We start from the raw sequence: 22,516 nt of genomic DNA, 5'->3' as shown, positions 1-22,516 counted from the left end.
AATAAACGCAATGAAATTTTGGTACATTTAAATTGCGCTATACCAAACATACACAAGAACCTTCCCTGTTCACATAGAAAAATGTTTACAGACATTGGGTTAAGCATAGTGATAATAGTAGGTACAGGTATTTTTTACAACGCATTCTGTTAAAAATTTGTTTGCCGTTCGGATTTTTAGGGTCGTATTCTAGAACTCTACTCAATGCTTAAGTCAGGACTTGAGTATGATTCAAAGCACTAGAAATCATACTCAAGTCCCTGCCATTAGGGCCGTATTTCCAGTGCTTGTGTTGCCAGTGCAATCCTGACTTGAGCATTGAATAGAGTTCTAGAATACGACTCGTAGAGTAGGTTGAATATCAGAAGATGGATGAAACTGATTTATAAGGCGAATGTGAGCGGGCACGATGATAAAGGCCCACCAAGGTAAACTTAGCACGACCAAACCGAGGATGCCTTAGTTGACAGGCCAAGTGAGGCGTTCCCTTAATCGCCAAGCGTTATAAAAACATTGATGTATGTTGATGAGGCGACAAAATGTATGTTAGGATCGCAATTGGAAGGCTGAGCTCTCTGCATTACTCTAATGGCGTTCCACGGCTAGGAAAAGTACTTTAAATATTGTAGATAGGGTATTTTGCTACTTGGAGATATTATTTTATTATTAAAAGTAAGTAATACTTCATAAAGGTTTATAAAATTGCTTCTCTCATCTGGGAATCGAACCAACGAAATATGAATAAAAAAACAACTAGTGTTTTTTGTGATGCCAATCGACAAGGTCAATTACAAGGATTAATTCCTTGTATCATTTTTACTTCAATTTTTTTCACATGACAGTTTTAATGTCGATAATTTTAGTTCTAAAAATATCAGTATTATAATGTAAGTATGTAGGTAATATTTGTAACAAGCTTTCTAAAACAATGAAAAATAAATATTAGCGCGGTAGCTGAAGTATTTACGTATTCTTTTTCTTATAATTTTCTGCTCTGTTAAATTTGCGACAAAAAATATTCATTGCATTGTCGGAAGTCTGAAAGGTACCAAAAGTAAGTTGGGCCAGTTGAGGCAAGTTGACCATAGTTGTAACAACAAGTTGTTAACTTGCGAACGACTTAAGACTTGTCCGGATATGTTCTGTCACAGTTTGCTACATTGTGCTTGAATGGACTCGGACGCGGTTCGTTCGTGAAAAATTTAATTTAAATTGTTTGCATTTTCACAGTTTGAAATGAGAATATTCTATGCGACGAACAATAAGTAACACTCACTTGGGTTGTGAACATTCGGTAATTTAAATGTGAATATTTTATACATTGAATGAATTAATGAAAGATTCTTAAGTGAACATTAAAAATTACAATGACAACAGAGAATAGTAATGTAAGTATCACAGAGTAAGCTAAAATACAAGGGGCTGCCTTATTGTTAAGTAGCAATTTCTTCCAGACAACCTCAGGATGGAAATTTGCTAGAAGAGGAAATTGAATATACCAGTAAAGGTTTTTTTTAAATTTACTGTTCGAATTTGTATTTATTAACATTTCAAGAAGACAATTTCATATTATTCAACACAAGGTGTCAATCGTATGTAAGTCATAGGATAGTACATCTCTAGCTGTGGTGTTTGTTATTAACAGTGATCGGAATTGAGGGACTTCATTTACTTAAAGTATGAACGTTTTCGTAATATGGTTACATCCATTTCGTCACCAATGCGTATAAAATTTCTATTTTACTGTTTATTTTCTAAACATTCCTAAATATAGTTTGTCTCACGTTTATTTTTTAAACGGTTAAAGTATTTAAATACGTAAGTACCTATAGAAACCCAACTACAATATTATTTTTTGAGACAACAATTTGTAGCAAATATTTAATAGGTTTGTCGCTAATCTACTCAAATTTTAACAAATAATACGCATGTTCAAATATAATCAGTTCCGAAAACTCCCGGGATTTATAAAAGGAAATGTTCACGCTCTTCTTTCGTTTAGTTAAATTAACGCCCTCAATTCCGATCACTGGTTATTAATTATAATTCTGAATGTTATAACTGCCGAGGCAAAAATGTAATACATTATAAACACATTTCTCAAATACAGGTACTACATTAAAACAATGACATGAGCAATGAACATATCTTAGGTACAGTCAAGATCACGACAAGCTTGACACTTTAGATTTTGGACCGTTCGAAGTGAAACAGAGCAAATGAGTAACAGTTGACACATTTGTCAATGAGATTCACACGACCGCGTTGGAATTCTGCAAACGAGCTATAAATAGTCGTCTTGCATGGTGCTTCATTACCAAAAGCAGTTTATAGCCGAGCGAAACTCCGCTGAGCGGTTAAATTACACTTAAAGTCGTAAAAAATCATACTACAAAAATTTTCACGAGTTAAATCCATGGTGATATAGACAACCAATTTCTAAAATGACGCCACAATGTAAAAACAAGTGACAGTCAGATGAAACAAACTGTATTCTGCAGCCAAAGAGTTCCATTTTCAAATGTTGTAATTACTTTTTAAATATTGTTTGTGTAAATCGCCAGTTCCGGAAACTTATAGTGCGCCCTATGTACAAATTAAAGTTCGTAACCCGTCGTACAGGAAGTTTAAAACAAGCGAATATTTTTAAATCCATTGCCATTCAAATTCAATTAATATTTCGTCTGTCAATAGAAGCAAACTACCAAGAGTCAATACGGTGACGTGATTGCTATTTATTACACTGCTAACACTAGATCTTAGTTCGTCCAGGGAAGAACTGACACCTTACCTATTTCTGCTGTCAAGTAGAAACGTGAGCATTACTGCGTTCCAGTTTTGAATGGTAAGGGTGCTGGTAAAATTACTGGCACAAAGGACTTGACAACTTATGTCACAGGGTGATAGGCGCAGTGGCAGAGTCTCTCAGATCTTTGCGATTTAAAGCTCTGAGTGGCACTGTAACTACTATGGACAGGCGTGTCGCTTATTCTTAGGGTTCCCCGGTTGCCACATATTGGAAATTAAACTATTTTATTTACAGGTCTCATAATCCCGGCTTATTATGTGACTGTGTGATATAATCAACCGTTACCATAGGAGCTACAATGAGTCTGTAACGTTGTGTTATTAGAAAAAACAAAAAGTGTTTAATGTCATCTTTATAAAAATATTTGTGATACGTAAAAACAAAAATCAAGCCTTTTAAATTATTACGTACTATATTGATAATCAATATCGTCCGTCAAATAATTAGATGATCAAGATTTTGATCCTTTATGTAAAAATATTGAAGTTTTTGTAGTTTAACATTGGAATTTTTAATTTATTTATTTTAATTTTTATTTTTTATTTTATTTATATTAATTTAATTAACATTAATTTATTGCCAAATTTCGTGTTTTTTAATTATGAGAACATAATAGGATATTTTTATTATTGAAATCGAATACAACTCAATGAGATACTTTGTTCTTGTATCTATTGAAACAAACAAACAGACGTTAAAATTTATTATAATTCAGGCAGCAGCTCCAACTTTGAAATTACATATTTCTATTACAAAAGAAGTAGTATTTATACAATTTTAATCGAAAGTCGACATAGCGACAAGCAATCTGATACCAAGTCACATAAGAAAACAGATATCACAAATAATGAGGATTTCTTGTCACGATGACGAAGACGCGGCAAAGGCGTTACCGAATGCGCACTAACCAAGACAAATGATTGCACGAGCCAAAAACTTCTATTCAGTTCTAACATCCTTTCTAATATAAGATTAAAGGTTGAATTCAGCATGAACCTTCGGCAAAGTTAAGTTTGTTTTTCTTGTCAAAAATGTACTGAATAATGTTTGAACCAATTGTCGGATAAGCGAAGATGATCGGTTCCTTAATAGGTATTTTCAAATCCTTTACTTGTTTTGCAAAGTCGTAATATACGAGTAATATGCGTAGACATATTATACATATACAAGATGTAATTGACAGCTTTGTTAAAAATGAGTATTTTACATACAATTTGTAGATTTCCCATCAGATACCGTCATCTACCCATTTATATGTCCCACTGCTGGGCACAGGTCTCCTCTCAGGCAAGGTTTTAGGCCATAGTCCGCCACACTGGCCCAACGCGGGTTGGGGATTTCACACATTTTCCGAGGGTTGTGAACCTCGTTCGACATGTAGGTTCTTTACGATGTTTTCTTTCGCTGAAAAGTTCATGGTAAATTTCTAATTAAATTTCGCACATCCATTATGAAAAACAGTAGGTGTAGATATTTTTGTTCTTGCGATACAAACAACTATTGCTTCCTTGGTGTCTTCAATATGTTACTTTAATGTTAGTAACATTTAAACTGCTAGGATTATCTTACCATTATGGAAATGTTGGACAGTCACTACGATCAACAATATTATTATTATGTATGAAGGTTTACAGATCAATACACTCGCTTAGTTCATTAGGGTGGGATAGCCAAATTCGGTAGATTTGTCTTAGAATCTGTCTCATTTACTCGCCATATTCCCGGTCATAAACCATGGGAGTTGGACAACGATATTGCACTGTCTCTCTCACCTAATCAGTGACGTACGCACGTGACGCATACGCATTTCCGTTATCGATAAAAACAAATCGGTGCGATACTTTTCGAGTAATTTCTTACCTGATATTGTCTAAATGTCGCAACCTTTTTTGTTTTTAACACCATGGGTAGTTTTTATAAAAACCATATTTTACCTGTCGGAGCTAATACAACGGCTCAGGCACGTATTATTATCAATAACTTGCTATGTAAATTATTTTTTGTTTCTATTCCAACTTTCACTATACAACGTTACAGATTGAACATTATATATATCGATAACATTCATTGACTGCAGTAATGCACGACTCAGCGCTTAAACAAAAGGCTAGTACCTACTCGTAAGTGGAAGAAAAAGAGCAATATCGCTGTCGCGTTCCAATAATTTATGACTGAGTCTGCAGCGAGTAAATAATCTTACTATAGAACCCTATACTTTTAAGTTAGCTTAGTAGCAGTAGAGCTCCTTGTGAAAGAGATCGTCCAGGGAAGTACTGAGCCGAAAGTAAATGATTATTATCACTTCGTTTTGAATAACGACATTAAATATTTCTTGCTCATTGTTCTCGTAGGAATCTGCCTCACGAATGTGAGAATACGTATTTTATTACCTGTATGACAAAGATCTTTTGAATTATGAATTAATTAGTATGTCAATTTATTCAAGATGAGTAAGCGTACTTCGGTGCAATTTAATTCAAGTTCGTTACTATAATCACAGATCAAATAAAACTGTATTATTTATTCCGTGATACGTCGATTCTATTTATTTTAAGCGATATCAGACGCGCCTTCCAGCAGCGCAGCGATACAAACGCGCGTTTGTCAAACACGCCATTGCATCGCGACACTTACGGTTTATAGGCGGTTACATCGACGAAGTTTAAGTTGAATAATTAAAAACGTGCACCGCGATTGTGTCGCTGCTCAAATCACGCGTGTGTGTAAAGGTAGACGATTAGCGACTGCATCGCGACTGAATCGCCACAGACGCGCTGCATAACTTACTGTGTGTCACCGTTCTTATAGACCTACACGTACGTTTATTTCAATATAGTGACGTTTTGGGGAGTTTTTTTAGACTGAAGATCTTTGAGAAATTATACTGGAGGGACAGTAAATCCAATGTATAACAAAATAATAAGTCCGATATTTAATTCTTACAAATCTAACAAATCACGTATATTTTTCAGGTAAGGGTACATGAACTAACTCATTATAAGGTACTGCAAGGAAGAATTTCTCAATATTATTTATAGCTAATTCGACGGCATAATCCATAATAGGTTTTCCAAATTCTTCAGCGACAGTCTTCCAATTGTCATTTAGAAATGCCAACACAGCATCACCTGGTAAAATAAGTACGAGTTACATTAATAAAACACCACTAGGAAAACAAATACTTATCAAATCACTCGGTAAACATAGGGCGCACTGTAAGTTTCCAGAACTGGCCACTTATATAAACAATAGGTATTTAAAAAGTAATTAGCACAATTGAAAATGGAATCTTTGGCTATAGACATGTGACATACCATGAGATTTGGGCATCTTTAGGCATAGGCATGAGTCAAATACAATCAATACTACAAAAAAAAAATGGGTGAGAAAAAGCTGTGCTCTCGGTGGATCCCGTACAATTTGACTGAGGCTCAAAAAACGGATCGCGTCACTTGGTGCAATGCCATGCTTACCAGATTCAACGTAGCGGCGTCAAATTTGGTGTGGGACAAACTGACAGGTGACGAAACATGGATTTACAGTTACGATCCCAAAACAAAGCTGCAATCGGGTGTATAAGTTTTTCGAGAAGAGCCGAAACCAACCAAAGTGGCGCGCGTGCAAAGTGCCTCTAAGCGGATGATTGCTTCCTTTTTTAATAAAATTGGGCACGTGGCTACTATTGCTTTGGAGAATCGTTGTACCGTGACTAGTGATTGGTACACGACTATTTGTTTGTCGTAAGTTATTGACAAATTCCTTAAAAATAAACGTAAATGCCGTAGCATCTTGCACCACGGTAATACCAATTCTCACATGGCCAAACAGACCAATGAATTTTTGAAGGTGAACAATGTTGACCTTATGAGCCATCACAGTCCCGACGTGGCACCTTGTGACTTTTATTTATTTCCAAAACTTAAGAACCAGTTACACGGTCAACGATTTTCATCACCTGAAGAGGCTGTCGAAGAGTATGAAAAATATGTTTCAGATATTGTCACGGAGAAGTGACATAAATGTTTTCAAAATTGGTTTCTTTCGCATGAAAAAGTGCATTAACGCTAGCGGAGAATATTTTGAGAAACAATAATAAATTAATTTATGACCATTTATAGTATTTTTTTCCGATTCATTCCGGAAACTTATAGTGCGCCCCATGTAACACAAAAATAGCAGATTAGAAAAGTTTGCATTCCTAGTACTTAAGTATAGTATAAGATTTGTATAGATATCGTAAATATAATACGGTATGATCATGCATTTTTTAAAACCTATGTTTGTTTTTGCGATATTTTAGTCGTGGTAACGTTTTAGTGGTAGTAGTTTTGGCGATATTTTAGTCCTGGTAACTTACTTAACTACTAAACGACCGTCCCGCTATGAAAGCCATACAAAGATTTCAAAGAGGCTCTTTTATAAAATTTATTTAAAACTTACTTAGCTCTTTGCTTTCCCTAAATAGATTCTTCAAATCAAAAGAGACATGGTCGCCATAGTCGAAAGTATATTTGTAATTCCTTAGAGCAAAGTGGTCAGCACCGTCCGCGTCTTTGATGTATTTGGTATTTATATCCACATTCATGCGAAGATTTGCTGAAAGAAAATAAAAGTTTAATTTGTGAAATTATCTAAATTGAAATGAAAAACTGTCGCTTTGCCGTTGTAAAGACAAAATATCTTTCTTACAAAACATAAAGCGATACATTCCTCAGAAGACGTTTTGTAATACACAGTTGTCAAACAACAGAAAATCGGCATGTTTTTGTCGTTTCAGAATTTCCCTTGTTCGCCTTCTGATGAAGTTTATGAACTTATCCTCGTTATATCTATTTATATGTATCATGGTAGATTGTACGATAAGGATTTTATATTCTGATTCTCTGCTGCCCGGGGTTGCTACAAATATGCTGCGTCAAAAACACGTCGCAATCTGCCTATATTTTCCTATATTTGTGAGAAAATATTTTCTGCGGGCGGCTGTTTGAGAAGTAGTTTCCTGAGACCAACTTTATTAAATGTTATCAATTTCTGTATTGTGTCTTCGATAATTTTATTCCAACTTTTGATTTGCTTGTCATTATTATTTAACAATAAAACATCTTGATTGGTACGCCAAAAACTGTCAATTGTTCGTTGTGTTGTAGCTATACTTTGTTGTAATTAGGGACTAAATAAATAAGACCTTTTTAATTTAAAATTCAGATAAGAAATATTTTAGCGCATTTGTGCTTAGGCATCTAAATTTAAAATTGTGGGCATCATTTGTTTGTTTATATTTTGTTAATTTTCGATTAGCTTTGAAATAAAATATGCTAAATTGCTGAAGTTCTTTTTTTTAATACAAGTTTCAACTATATTGCGTAAGCAGATGTAACTAACCCCCATGTGGAAATTTAGTTATAAAGTACGGTTTGTCAAACAATCTTCACCGCTAGTTTTATACGATAAGGTCAAGCGTATATTGTTGATCAAACCATCTACACTTTTCATGAGTTACAAATCGAACCTCATCGCCACCCGTCATGGTCTTAGTATATTTGAAGTGTAATAGGGTTCTAGTTTATTATCTTTAATTTCTGCGTAATGGGTTCTGTTGAGTAGACCGATTCCAATATTTGAAGTTTGTACTTAAAAAAAGACTGACGGATAGACAAGTTCAGGGTCGGCAAATCGAGTCTTATTTGTTTCAGGTAGATACCGCAAAAGTTAAAAAGCTACAAGCTAAAAGGTGTACCGCTTTGTTGAGTGCTTTATTGGTTGTAACGTAGTTTCGTATCTTCGAAACAACTTTGCTAATAAGCTGCTTCGTGTCTGGGCAGGTCTTTTAGCACATAGATTTCCTCTTGTAATTTCTGAACAGCCAAAGTGTAACTCTAGAGTTTCCATTATCTCATTGGCTGGGAGTTACGTGCTTAAAAGCGCATCGTCAATTACTAGAGCTTCGCATTGTACTCAGCATCGGAATATGGAGATGAGTTCATTGTTGGTTTAAGTAACTTTAATCTCCGTAACGGCAGCTTCGAACGAAAGCCAGTCACTAACGCTTCCAATGTAGTACAGTGATTCCTTTGGTTCGAGGGGACGTCTCAGGCTTGTAATTTCTCGTGCTAGGAGCCGTATGTAAGTGGGTTCAAGGTGTGTGCATTTCTCTTTCAATGTTTCATATTTCTGTTTCACATTTTACTTAGCGCGGCTTCGACTCGACCGGCTCACTTTAGAGCGTCTTTTCTCGCACGTGTTACGACGTGCTAACTCCACTTGTAGTTTTTTCTACTATGGTTTTTTCACTTTGCAGTTGCACTTTGCGCCAATTATTTCATCGCTTCTACCAACTGTTTCGTAGCCGCTAGCTCGACCTCTCTTTCTTTACTAGTGTATTAACTGTACAATTTTTATCTTGACGAAACGGGTACGACATTTATTGCTATTCTGGGTTTGGCATAGATGGTACGGGTTTTGATTCTTGGCGAAACTGCGTGTTACCTGGGACATGATTAGGTTCGGACTTATTAAGCGATGTTTGTTTATAATGGTACTTATGACAATGAATCTTCCTTAATATTGAAATCTTATTCCTTTATCATTTCAAACAATATTCTTCTTCTTAATTCACAATGGCTTCTTCTCAATGGCTCCTTTCGTGCACCGAAACAATTTTCTTTTGGATTTTCTGTAATTGTTTGTATTTTTAATACACACACGGGCATTAGTAACAGTTTACCATAGATTAAAGTTTTATTAAATAAATGAAAGTATTTCAACTGATATTTACGAAAGTTACAAGAACACAAAATCAAACTTTTTATAAAACATAGTGTTCTGCGAAATTGTACTAGCGTGCACACATTAAACAAATTTGTTAGGTAATAATTATCACACTAGGATCCAATCACCTGTTTGTACAAGTATTGTTTATTACACTGTTCACGTTGATACTATGATTTGAAATGTATTTTGATTATATACCTCGATTACCGCTACCGGTTGCTTAGAAATACACAGTGAAAACGCATACACCTTAACAATAATGAAAATTGTAAGATCCAGTTGTTTTGATTCCACTACCGGTGTTTACAAGACGACACGGTATCTTAAAGACTATTTATCTTCTTCCGGACTGTGACTTGCTGGTGAACAGATTTCTTTTCCATTTACCTTGATTTTTCCTTAGGTGCATACGTACTATTGAAAACGAATGTGCCTACATTAATTTGAAACAGAGTAACTCGTGGGTGTAGAACATTTTAGGCTTCTTCTCGAAAGCCTATTTAAAAAAGCATGATCATAATTCGCTCGTGGTGAAAGAGATTAATTTCCTAAATGTAAATTATACAGAGATGCCGACGACATAAACCACAGAGACTATGAGGTGGCAGTCAGATAGGTTTTAACCTAGGGTTAAAAGACTTTGATGTTATCGGAGAAATCAAATGCCTAAGACTCCGCTGGCTACTAGTAGGTCAACAATTGGTCCTTGTCAAACACCCATGGAGGGACGAAGTGGAGACAGATCTCTACGCCCTGCCCGCAGAGAATTGAGAAGACCGGGCACAGTGGTGCCAACTTGTATCGGAGGACAAACCCTTCGGGTCGCTGAGCAAGCGGTAGTAATAAGTAAAAGACTTTGACTCAAATTAGTCGTCAGTTTTGTCTTATGACTAAAGTCTTAAGGGTTAAAAGTCTATTTAATAGGCCTTAAAAAACCGAGTCTCTTTCATCATTATAACAAACCTAATAAGTTTCAACTAAGGATAGTAACTTACTCAATTTGATTTTAGCGTCTCCTTTACCGTTGATTGGGAAAAGCAGAATTCTTCCGATGGCATCGTATTGTCCTTTGATTGTCAAATTGCAATGAAACGCTAGGACAAAGTGACGTTTCTCCAATTCTGAACTGAAATCGAAAGAAATCAGAACATATAGGCGGTTTCTAAAATGTCTATCTCCTTGATATATTACAACATTAAATATTAATATTAAAGGCTACTATTCAGTCACCTTTATTAATTAATTAAAGATGTTATATGCGTGTTAAATGTTTTAGTAGTCTCTAAAATCATGCATAGCATTCACAATCAAGCATTGTTTTTTTTGTGGTCAAATGCAACAATTAATTATTATGCAAGAACGTCAACAATGCAACCGGTATTTAAACATTTTTGATACGAAACCATCAATTGTGAATCCAAAGTAGTGATTAACATGAAACATCCGAAGTCCTCGTCGTCAGCGTTTCCAGGAAAGGAACAATCTCTTGCTCAATTAAGTATGTTAATCATGTGAAATATAGTTGCTAAGGTAGATGTGACGTTGAATTTAATAGTAATAGTAATAACGTACACACTCATTGCCCCGCACTAGGGAAATCCTGTATCATGGGTGTCATGGACGCACATAGACAACCAAAACTTACACCCAAACGCACGAGAAAAATAAATGTAGGCCACACAAATATTTCTCCTGGCCAGGGAGTCGAAACCGGTACCTCTGCGTGGCAGACCAGCATGTAACCGTTTGGCCACCGACACAGTTAAAAAATTGCTATAAAAATATTTTAGATGCAGTAGTCTAAAAAAGGTTATTTCAATATAGTCCGAGAATACTGCGATAAACATGTTAATTTGTTTACAACCAGTAGGTACAACTAAAATAATAGTGTAACAACCCTACGGTTAGAGCGAAGTGTAGGCATTTACGCGCCGAACAGGTAGGAGTTGCCCTACTTGATGTTATTATACTATGTTATTTCCTCATTTCCTATTAGAACGATCCAGATAGAAGTTTTATATACAGCTCTTAATGCCAATATGTTTCGCCTTGAATTTTTTATCTGACTTGTGAGTCTGAGTGGTATAAGTGTAGACACGTGGAGTAATTACAGTTATCTATTTTAAATGTACTTTATATTAAAGTAACATCAAGTTGTTTTGTAGCAAGTAAGTAATGTGACGAAATTAGCGGCTAAGCGGTTAGTAATATGGGTTTCATGTAGGAGCCCGGGGTCTATTCTGGTTGATTCCGATTTAGACGAATTTTTTTAAAATGCTTGTTGTCTGGATGTTCTAGGTATTGTCCTGGAATCAACACCAAGATTAACAAAGTCTGGTAATTATTTGGCACAATTCGACCTCTCCTGCGTAAAGGTCGTAAGTTCAAGTTCACAACATTACATGGTAATGTTTTAAAGGATTGTAATGTATTGAAAGGACTAAAAAGAGCCCAATAGGTACGGTTCTTGAGGTATTTTGATTAAATTTGATGCATCAAAATAATTATTCTCCATCATCGAATACATTTACGGATGTGTATGTATACACTTTATTGCACAACAAAACAAATTTCAAATTTTTACAAAGAATTAAAACGTTAGTGTACAAAGGCTAGCTTATATATTTTAACCTTCGAATAATTGAAAGGAGGCTTCGTACTCTTGGTTCCTAAATATTCTTCCACTGATGTTCACTGGTTCTTGCTTTCTAATTTTACCTAAAATTAACTGAATATGATAAGATTATGTTTACGAACAAACTAACGTATACGCGTGAACTGGCTTAGTATAATAGAGCTACAAAAATTTACGAAAAAATGCACCTGTTTTTGTGGTGGACGAGTCGATTTATTGATCGTAATTATTAAAGTATTATTTTAGAATACATCAAGTTGTATATTTAAACTTTTAGCTGATGTTTTATATATAATTCATTAATCGAGGTTTTTAAATATTAGATATTAGACAACATCACATACGTTGCTCTGATCCTAAAGTAAATTAGTTAAATAAAGCACTTGTGTTATGGAATTCGGAAACAACGACGGTTCTACAAACACCCTATGCAAACACTCAGACCCGAGACAATATGGAAAATATAGTTTTCCTACGTAGACCTCAGAGATGGCGACTCTATGAACCAAGTTCAAGACGCTCCATTACGGAGGACGTCGTTTTTGGTATTTCGTTACTTGAATACATCCGGATTTTTTTTTTTCAAAAAAACAGAGGAAACTCTCACATAACATTATCCACGATGCACTTTCTAAATCCTGATACTTTTCCTTGATAGAATGTGACGTTAATCCCGCTCAGGGGAATTGTTAACTTCTCAATGACAAACGGGTCCAAACTTGGCACTCCTAAATTAGGAATACCCTTGACAAAGTCAGGTATCGCTTCTTGAGTTGACTCAATTAGACAGGATTTCCAGTTGCCAGCATTACATGGATGAATGAAGTCGGCTGAAAGCAAAACATCAAGTCATTTTCAAGTGAAATCACGTAACTACCCGCACAGTGTCTGTAAAGCTACTAAACACTAAAGCAATGAACAAACAAACAGAAACCGCACCTTTGGTGGAATAAGGCGACATCTACAAAATAACAAATTTTCAGGAGAGCGTTTTAATGATTCTATCAACCAAATTCTTCAATAACTTTTGTATGTTTGTTTCGTAAACTCTTTTTTCCCTTAATAGTTTCGTAAACTACTACTGTAGAGTGAGTACTTTGTCGTACTGACGACGTCATAAAATTGAGTAGAAACTTCCAGATTCGGTGCTTCAGGTTTTATTTAAAAAGTATACAAGGTGCCAGGTCAATTCTAACCGGCGGTACTAGTACAAATGAAAAAATATACAAAGGTAACTAACAGATGGGTCCAGGCAGTCGTTTTGCACGAGGAGTCAAGTCTTAGATACTTATCAAAAGTACTGATGTTTCATACTTAAACAATATTGGGTTAAAGTAGTCACCAATAGCGATTCGAGGGAAAATCTTAACACCGCGATTAAGTAAAAAGGGTCAGTGCCATCTAGCGGATTTTTTGGGAAGTATATGATAAACAAAGTTGATTAGAAAAGTCTAAATAGGTTTAAAATAGGTTTGTTCACTACTTCTTTTTGTTAATTGGCTTTTTGCAAAATTTGACGCTCAAGTTTTTCAAAATAATGTATAAAAATCTTGGAGAAATGTCAAGTTAAACTATTTTTTAACAAATTTACCTTTTTTAAATTTGTCATTTTAATTTTTCAGCTATTGTTCTTAAATTCTTTTCGCTACAGGAAAAGGCAAAGGCTTAAAAACATACACCTAAGTCTTGATGAATTTTTCTTTTGATAGTTTTAGCGAAGTTGTTATTGTTTTGTTGTTTTAAAATTCTTTCCGTTAAGGGAAAAACAAAGACTCAGAACCATACAGCCATGGTTTGGTGAATTTTTATTTTCCTAGTTTTAGATAGATATTGATATGATATATATATATATATATACACATATACATATACATATATATATATATATTACAGGCATTAAGCCTCGTCTTCTGTGGGTCTAGACACGCATTCGCCAATATGAAAGTATGGAGATTACGAGATTCTTACTATTATGCAGAGTTATTTGTAAAATACTAACAATATCATCAACAAGAACTTTTGTTTAACGACTTTTTACAAAAAGTAATCAATTTACCAAAAATAGACATTCAAGTTTTTATTCCACTATCTGACTGATTTTTTAGATCTGTACTTGGTTGTAAAGTAGAAAGTAAAATCTGATGAATAATTAAAAGTCATGGAACAAAAGTTGTCGTTAATAATACAGCCCTGCGGGGTTGCTAGTATTTTACATTTCACCCTGTATTTTAATAATAAAGAAATATTTTTATCATCGAGATGCTACTCGATTCGCGTAACAACAAAGTTTTCTCACACCTTTCGTTGAATGTATATGTATGTATGAAACAGCAATTTTATTCTCGTTAAGCGAAGCGTTGGTTTCTTAACTGGATAACCTTTTACAGTCTTTCCCCATAACCAAAGAAACCCCAAAGTGAAGAAACTCTATACCTTCTCTTTTTCACCTTCATATCATCTGGCCTACAAATATACACTCTTACATGTACAATAATAAGTACGTTCGTACTAATCATAAGGACACATACTCAGTACGTAACAAATAAACAATGAAATAGTGATGTCAACAGCCGATGTATTGTGCGAAAATAAATATGGTTCGTTGTTGACCTTTAAAAACGATTAATTATAAGCAGCTAATGTCTAGACCTCCTTATACGTAAAATCTTTTGAAAATTTGAATAGAACTTATTTGCAAACCATTTTAAGACATCTTCCTGTTTAAGACACCTGTGTTTATATTTATAGAGGGCAAACATTATCTTACCACAATGGGTTAAAATACAGACAAATAATGACGTTATTGTTTTTGTTCATGTCAAGGATTGGTGCATTGGTTTTTGTTTTATGCCTTATAAAAGACGCAAAATTGTAAGATATACTTTAATAAGCAGTCTGTTATTACGGATAAGGCGGATTGATCACCAACTTTAATTGGCTAAAGCTTGTATTATCCGTGGGGTAAGGCGCTGTATGCTGAGATACAGGTTAACCCCTATTTCGGCTGTAGAGGCTTACATAAATAGCACTGTACAATTTTTCTTAGCCTTATTTTATATTTGATTATTTTGTATACAGTCTGTACATTTTTGTTTATAGAAAATAAACACTTATTTATTATTATTTATTTATTATTATTAAGGTGGCTTCATTCGGAGCCTATGCAGCCCCTCATCACTGCGACCATCAACTGATCTATTGTGATGAACACTAGTTACATTTCAGAGCCAAAGCCAACAGCATTAGAGAACTCAAGGACTTATCTAGCTCCGACAGTTTTTATTTATTTTTTTATAACACCAAACGACAGGAAGAACACGTCGTGTGCCTGGTTTTAAGCAACACGCCTATCCATTGCAGTTGCAGTACCACTCAGAGCTTTAAATCGCAAAGATCTGGGGAACACTGCGACTGCGCCTGTCACCATGAGACATAAGTTGATAAGTCCCATGTAATTTCTTGCCTGTAATTTCACCAGCAACCTTATCATTCAAAACCAAAATACAGTAACGCTTACATTACTGCTTGGCGTTAGGAATAGGAATAGGTAGTGCTTGTCCCCGGCAGTCGGACATATAATGAGTTGATGATGACGATGATGATGAGTTCCATATATGTAAAGTAGCGTAAGCCTAAATTCACACCTTTAAAGGAGAACATTTTAATATATCGAAAGTAATAGTTGCGATTCTCGAGGTATTGCAATGAAATCTAAAACATTCCCACTTTTTTGTATGCTTTATAATTTCACTGCTGAGTATAATGGACCTACATAAAGAAGAGATTTATGAGAAAATATACTTAGGTGTATTCTGTTGCTAACGTTAGGTAGGAAGAGTCGATAATGCATGCTGCTTTCTGGCCCAGTGTTGGTTGAGAATTTCACATGTGAATCTTCTCCGATCGCATTTAAAAATCAATACAGTTTACAAATTTCGATAAAAAAAAAAATTAAATTTTTAGAAACTTTAATTACCATTTTTCAAACGTTGACTTTTCTTAGTGACAGTATTGATTTCAACGTGAAATATACTACTACGTTTTTTTATCGACACGGGTTTTACCCTAATTAGGTATTAGCAAATTGAATTAGACGACATTCAGTAGATATTATATCGTACTTTTGGCATAATAAAGCCACATCATACATCAAAAGTGCTTTTATATTGTGAAAGTCATAAAAATAATACGAAATAATGCGATAATAATATGAAAAAAAATATATGTATAATTGAGATTTATCTCTCCTATATAAGCATAAAAAAGTTATAATATAATAAATAAAAACTTATCGTATATCCTTTAAACCTCTATCCAGAAAAGTTGTAATTTTGCAGATGTAGCCTTATTACACCCAGGGTGCGATATAAAGATTTTCTTTAGTTCTGTTGTAATTAGAAAGTAGCTGGGCTGTATGTAAGTATGTGGTTGGGCTCTTTTAGCTTACGTTTTTCACTCACGTGTAATTTTGAACTATTTAATAAGAATGTGATAAACCACGCCAGAGTCATATGTGCTCTAAAGAAGAAATCCGACTTTGGCGATGTTTCGAATACGTATTCATAATATTATCTGTAGGTAATATAGTGCAGACTCGATGTAGAGCATACAAGTCAAGGCAAGTGAACGCTACTAAATAATATATATATTAATAAATAAAAAGGGCTTTACGGAGGGAAGGTCCCAAGATATCTACCCCCATGATGACCTTTAGGTTCTGAGAGCCTTATTGGTTGAAATGAGCATTCTGTATTTAAGTAAGTGTGCGTTTTTTTATATAATAACGCACACACTCAACATACCCCGTACCAGAGAAACCCTGCGTCGCGAGTGCTATGGACATAGCACACCACAAATTACACCCAAACTCACGAGAGAAATAAATGTAGGTCATACAAATATTTCTCCGGGCCGGGAATCAAATTGACTTAAAAAGTTTCCAAAAACATTATACACTAACGATGTCATAATAAAATGAATTTTAAGGCTCACAGATTGATTGTTTGTTTAACAATTTTTGTCACACTTATCTATCTAGCACCAAATGGTCGGTAAGTGGCTCAGGTATCAAAGGGGCGTCGACTATACTTTAAATATTATGGATATGAAATTTTGAAATGGAAACTTTAAAAATAAGTAATACAACACTCGAAAAAATTTTAAAAAGTTGCTTGTCTCATCTGGGAATCAAGCTGACAAAATGTGAAAAGAAACCCTTTTTTGTGACGCCCATCGAACGTATCCAGGATGCTGTTAGGACTAGAACGCAGTGTAGAGAGTAATGACGCCGTCTTTTTTCAAATTACAGCAAAAAAAGGCATCTACTTCCGCTTGGGCAAATATCGACGATACCTACAGTGTGACGGTAGTTCCAACAGTATCCTGAATTCGTTATTATATTGTATTGAACGCGCTGGTCGCCGAGTTCCTTCTGCGTATAGTTAATCCATAGACCACCCCAGTACATGGATTGACAATATGCCTTAATCTTCTTCTTGTGACCTATGTTACTATATACTATATTACTATACTATGTTACATTATCATGTGAAGGTTTGCTATTTATGCTTTCTTTGTGTTTTTTATGGCTTGTTCAATGTCTATTAGTGGTTGTTTATATACATTGACGTATTTTATTTTACGACTGTTTACAGGGTCATTTTATTCATCAATACAAATTACTATTACTAGGGAATTCTCCTTTAAAGTTGTCACTTTTTCATTGCAAAATATTTAGAGCAACTCGATGGAAACGGTGGGATAGCTGCATTCGCGATTTGATGGGGACAATTGCACCTTTTATAGTTCTTATAAAAAACATGTCAAAACGTTTACATATTCATTGTAAACATATAACTAACGAGGCTTGTTTCCTATCTACGGTGGAGTCGGCCTCGGCCTGCGGCGCGTGGTCGGGCTTAGATTGCGGGGTGTGCTTGTGCTGCGTGATGCGCCATACCTGGAGCCCGATCAGCCAGCGGTAATGAATGGTATGTTCCCGATTTGGGTCAATATATGAAACGAACATTTTTAAGTTGGTCCTGGACAGGGTATTCTGGGTATTGCCCTCAGAGTTACGGAAACTCTTTAGCAAATGTGTCTTCTGCTTTATGTTACAATTGGACTTAATAATACGCAAATGCACCATCACCTCAAACTTGTATGAACAAGTTTCATTTTTGCTACAGAAATAATAATACTTTTTTTTTCATATATAACTAAGAGTTGAATAAAAAATATTCCCATTGCTATAGTAATACATTGTTGTAAAAAACGTGTTGTAAAACAGTAGCCCCCAATAAAGAGATGAGTATGGGTAGTTAATTACGAGAAATTCAGAATAATACAGTTCAGACTTTTTTTATTATTACAATATTTTTTCATCCCGATGACCCCGATGGTCCAAAGATTTGTACTATGTATGCTGGATAGGGAAGTCCCGGGTTTGACTTCCGACAGGACCAATTTCCGAAATTAACTTTTCTAACTTGATGCTGGTATTCATAGTATACGGAATTCCCTGGTTGAGATCAGGTACTTACCTAGCACATTATTTTAAAAAAAATTCAAGAGATTTGAGCGAAGCAAAAGTGACACTTTTTTCATTTTTTTTATACTACCAAGTGACGGGACAAACAAGTCTGCTAACCTGGTGATAAAACAGGCACAGTGTCACTCAGAGATTTACATCGCAAAGATCTTAGGGGCACTGCCACTGCGCATGTCACCTTGAGACATCAGTTGACAGGTCCTATGTGCCTGTTATTTCACCAACACCCTTACCCTTCCAAACCGGAACGCTCGATAATGCTCACATTACTGCTTGGCGTTCCTTATAGTATGTGTGAATTATAAAACATTGAAGTTACATAGTTTTGGTCATACGCTTTTAGCAAATCAACACTAATACTTCGCTCAGTTGAGTATTAAACAGAAAGATTTTTGGGCCTTTTATCAGCCATTTTGTAAGCAAAGTAATTTAATAAATACCGTGAAACAAAATTCTCAAACATATTTACTATCTTTATGTAATTATTATATATTTTTTAATCGTAATATTCAACAAACATTAAAAGAAAATTTTCTATAATAAAGATATATATGTAAACATCTATTTCAAAGACTAGCACTGTAAAAACTTAAAGAAACAAAGGCTCCAAATATTAAACGAACACTTTTCTAAAATAACAACATTATCCTGTCATTTATAAATGTCATGTTTAGTTGTTATCATTTGTCACGATTTTTCCTTTATTAGAATGTCTTGTCTGAACAAAATAGTTTAGGATCATTGCTTTTTTGTTTACAGTTATTCTAATTCTAAAAAAACAAGTTTAGTTTTTAGGGTTGCATAGTCCAACTCGGAGCCTTTTAGTTTCGTTAAGTTTGTTTGTTTGTATGGGACAATAATTTTTTTTTTCGAAAAAAAAGATGAACGATTTTTTTAAAATATTGTACTCGATAAAGACCAATTGACCAGCTTGGTCTCAAATTAGTGAATTCCTGGACTATGAGTACCAGAGGAACTGTATTCACTCTGGGGCACTTACCAGAACACCCAGACCAGAACCAATGTAGAGCAATTCATTTCGCAATTCGGCCCTACCGGGAATCGAACCCAGAGCTCCACATCCAGTGCCCACAGTGTACGCCTTGAGGCAACCGAGGTCGTCATTTTATTAAAGTGTAGTTGTTCAGATATTTCAAAATGCAATATATGTCGTATCACTGCTCATTATTAAGGCAGATTCCCCTGAGAATAATGAAAAAGAAACTCTACGGGTTGCTCTTTGTAACTATACATTTGACTAGTTTTATCATTGCAATATTTAATGTCAGCATTACCGAGTTCCAGTTTTAAAAGGTAAAAGTACGCTGGTGAAATTACAAGCACATGGCACTTGTATACTTATGTCTCAGGGTGATGGGTGCTGTGGCAGTGACCATCGTGTATTCGTGATATAAAGCACTGCGTTCCATCGCTTGGTATCATAAAAAGAGACATTAGGACCCAAGTATGCTAAACGCTCCAGTCTCCAGGTAAACGCCGTCAAAGTAAGTTTTAGAACATCACCCTATAATTAATTAACCGAATTATGTAAAGGGTACGGAATCCCACCATGAGCGCCTCGCTTTTGTTTTATACTTCGTACATTTAGTTTTATCTCACTGAAATTCCTTGCTAAATAAAATCAACAGATTAATGTCTACGTATTATTTTTAGTACGAATCTTACAAATGACTGGATCCTACAATCTAAATATAAGACTAGCCAAAACATAAAATTTTGACTAGTCTTAACTAGTAAAAATTTTATGTTTTGGTATTTTGTTTGAACGGAAATTTATTCATATATATTATCAAACACTTTCGCGTAAACAATTCTGCAGTCTGCGAGTATGTTGTGGACAAACCTACATATTCAATGAAGTTTGACAAATCCCAGGTCCTTGCAAAAGAAGTCCGTTATCTACCCAGGATGCTGCGAGAGGCCATTGAAATTAAAAAACATCCTAATTTCAACAGGGAAGATGGTTTCTCCGTACCACCAGTTTGGGATCCAGTATTTCCTCTAATAAAAAATCCCAAACAGACATAAGACTGCAGTACTAATTAATGTTTTAATTTATTCTAATTTCTATTCGATTATTAATTAATAATAAATTGTATTTTATCAAATTTCATTCAATAAAATAATTTGTAAAAACGTAATGTAGCGAAAATTGGAATGTTTCTTTTTGAAATTAAAAACAAGGTATTTAATTAATAACTTTTGTAACTATAGTGAAAAAAATAGGATGGTTTGCATTAATATTGGACATAACCGGTTGATGACTGTACCACCTCAGTAAACCGTGACCATGGGACCTGTAAAGACCCGAAATGTCAGTTTGTTTGAAAAAACAAATATACGCGATTTAAATCCGGAAAAATTTCATTTCCTATGTGTAACAATTGCGAAAATGTAAGAACTCGATAAAATTTATTGAACTTCTCAACTTAAATACGATTTATATATAACATTATGAGTGCAAAAGAACGCACACAAACATACACACTCAACATAGGCCCGCACTAGGAAAACTCTGTGTCGCGGGTGCCATGGACACAAACAAAGACAACCAAAAATTACACCCAAATTTATAAGAAATAAAATATTACTCTCGGTCCAAGAATCGAACCTGGGACTTCTGCGTGGCAGTACGGCCGGCATCTAGGTTTAGATACAATTTTCATTCTGACGTTCATTTTTTTTAAAGAATAATGATCAAAACTTACGAGCTAATTTTGCAAATCCACAATTAAAAAGCAGAACGCATAGGAATACACAAACGAATATCACGATCGATTTCATTTTGAATCGATTTTTTTTATTCGGTTTAACTATGTGTGGCTGCGATAGCGCTTCTGACCACAGAGGAACTGATGCAACAACTATATGGAAAGACATTTTGTATTATGAGTTAGGGCTCTGACATTGGCAACAGACAACCGGTTCGGATAGGACTAAACGTTTCATAAAATTTAGATTGTTACGTTAAGTGCTATGTATGTACAGAAAAGCAAATTTCCTCTCTTTGATGAGATATATCAAAAAGAGATTACTTGGGAAATGCAAGTTACTTGATTATCACTAACAAATGCGATTTTAATGTTGACGGCCTTATTTTTTCATCCAAGATTTCCTGTGTTATCGCTTGTGTCTTAGTGAATAAAATATTCACTAAGACACGCGCTTGTTTATTTTGAAATAATATTAGAATGTATGTTTTACGAACACATCATACATTGGACCAGCGTGGCGGATTATGGCCTAAACTCACTCCTCAGAAGAGATCTGTGCCCTGTAGTGGGACGTATAAAGGGTTATCGATAATGATATTTTTACGAAAAGATGAATTACATCACTTTTTCTATTTCCTTATGATCCATATGTTCGATTATTATGATCATCAAAGTCCAAAACTGCTTGAAAACGTATATAGGCTCATATCTGACTCAAGTTTGGTAGAGGCATAGTTCCAAAGCCTTGAACATAGCCACATCGCCGTAAAGTTATCTGTTTATTGGTATTCTACAGGGTATATGAAGGAGAGTGTGCGTTGGAATTACATGATTTAATTCCGCCTTCCACTTTCCATCATCGGGGACTAGACGTAGGCAGGGCTTGCACCTTTGCCCTGGATTTTCCAAGGATTCTTTTACATTTGTATGGTGAACGGCTTTGAAGTGGAGTTCTCCGCCTTTTAGAGGCGAAAATGAATAGGCATTATTTAGGTGTGTATACTCTATCGTCGACT

At 34.9% G+C, this 22,516-nt stretch overlaps 1 protein-coding gene across 1 annotated transcript; it reads right to left on the bottom strand.

Annotated features, from left to right (window-relative positions):
• Nucleotides 1–5,764: 5,764 nt before the first annotated feature.
• LOC113229763 (circadian clock-controlled protein-like) lies at nucleotides 5,765–21,635 on the bottom strand. Its single transcript, XM_026463445.1, has 5 exons — nucleotides 21,495–21,635; nucleotides 12,823–13,045; nucleotides 10,576–10,706; nucleotides 7,250–7,405; nucleotides 5,765–5,937 (listed from the first exon to the last, which is right to left on the bottom strand). The coding sequence occupies exons 1-5, from the start codon at nucleotides 21,568–21,570 to the stop codon at nucleotides 5,765–5,767; spliced, it is 759 nt and encodes a 252-aa protein (XP_026319230.1). The 5' UTR covers nucleotides 21,571–21,635.
• Nucleotides 21,636–22,516: the final 881 nt, after the last annotated feature.

This window comes from Hyposmocoma kahamanoa, unplaced genomic scaffold (genome assembly GCF_003589595.1).
Source record: "Hyposmocoma kahamanoa isolate Upper Pololo Valley unplaced genomic scaffold, ASM358959v1 62, whole genome shotgun sequence".
NCBI classification, from domain to species: Eukaryota; Metazoa; Arthropoda; class Insecta; order Lepidoptera; family Cosmopterigidae; genus Hyposmocoma; species Hyposmocoma kahamanoa.
The sequence above is the reverse complement of the archived record's forward strand: the minus strand, read 5'-3'. Positions and strand labels throughout refer to the sequence as shown.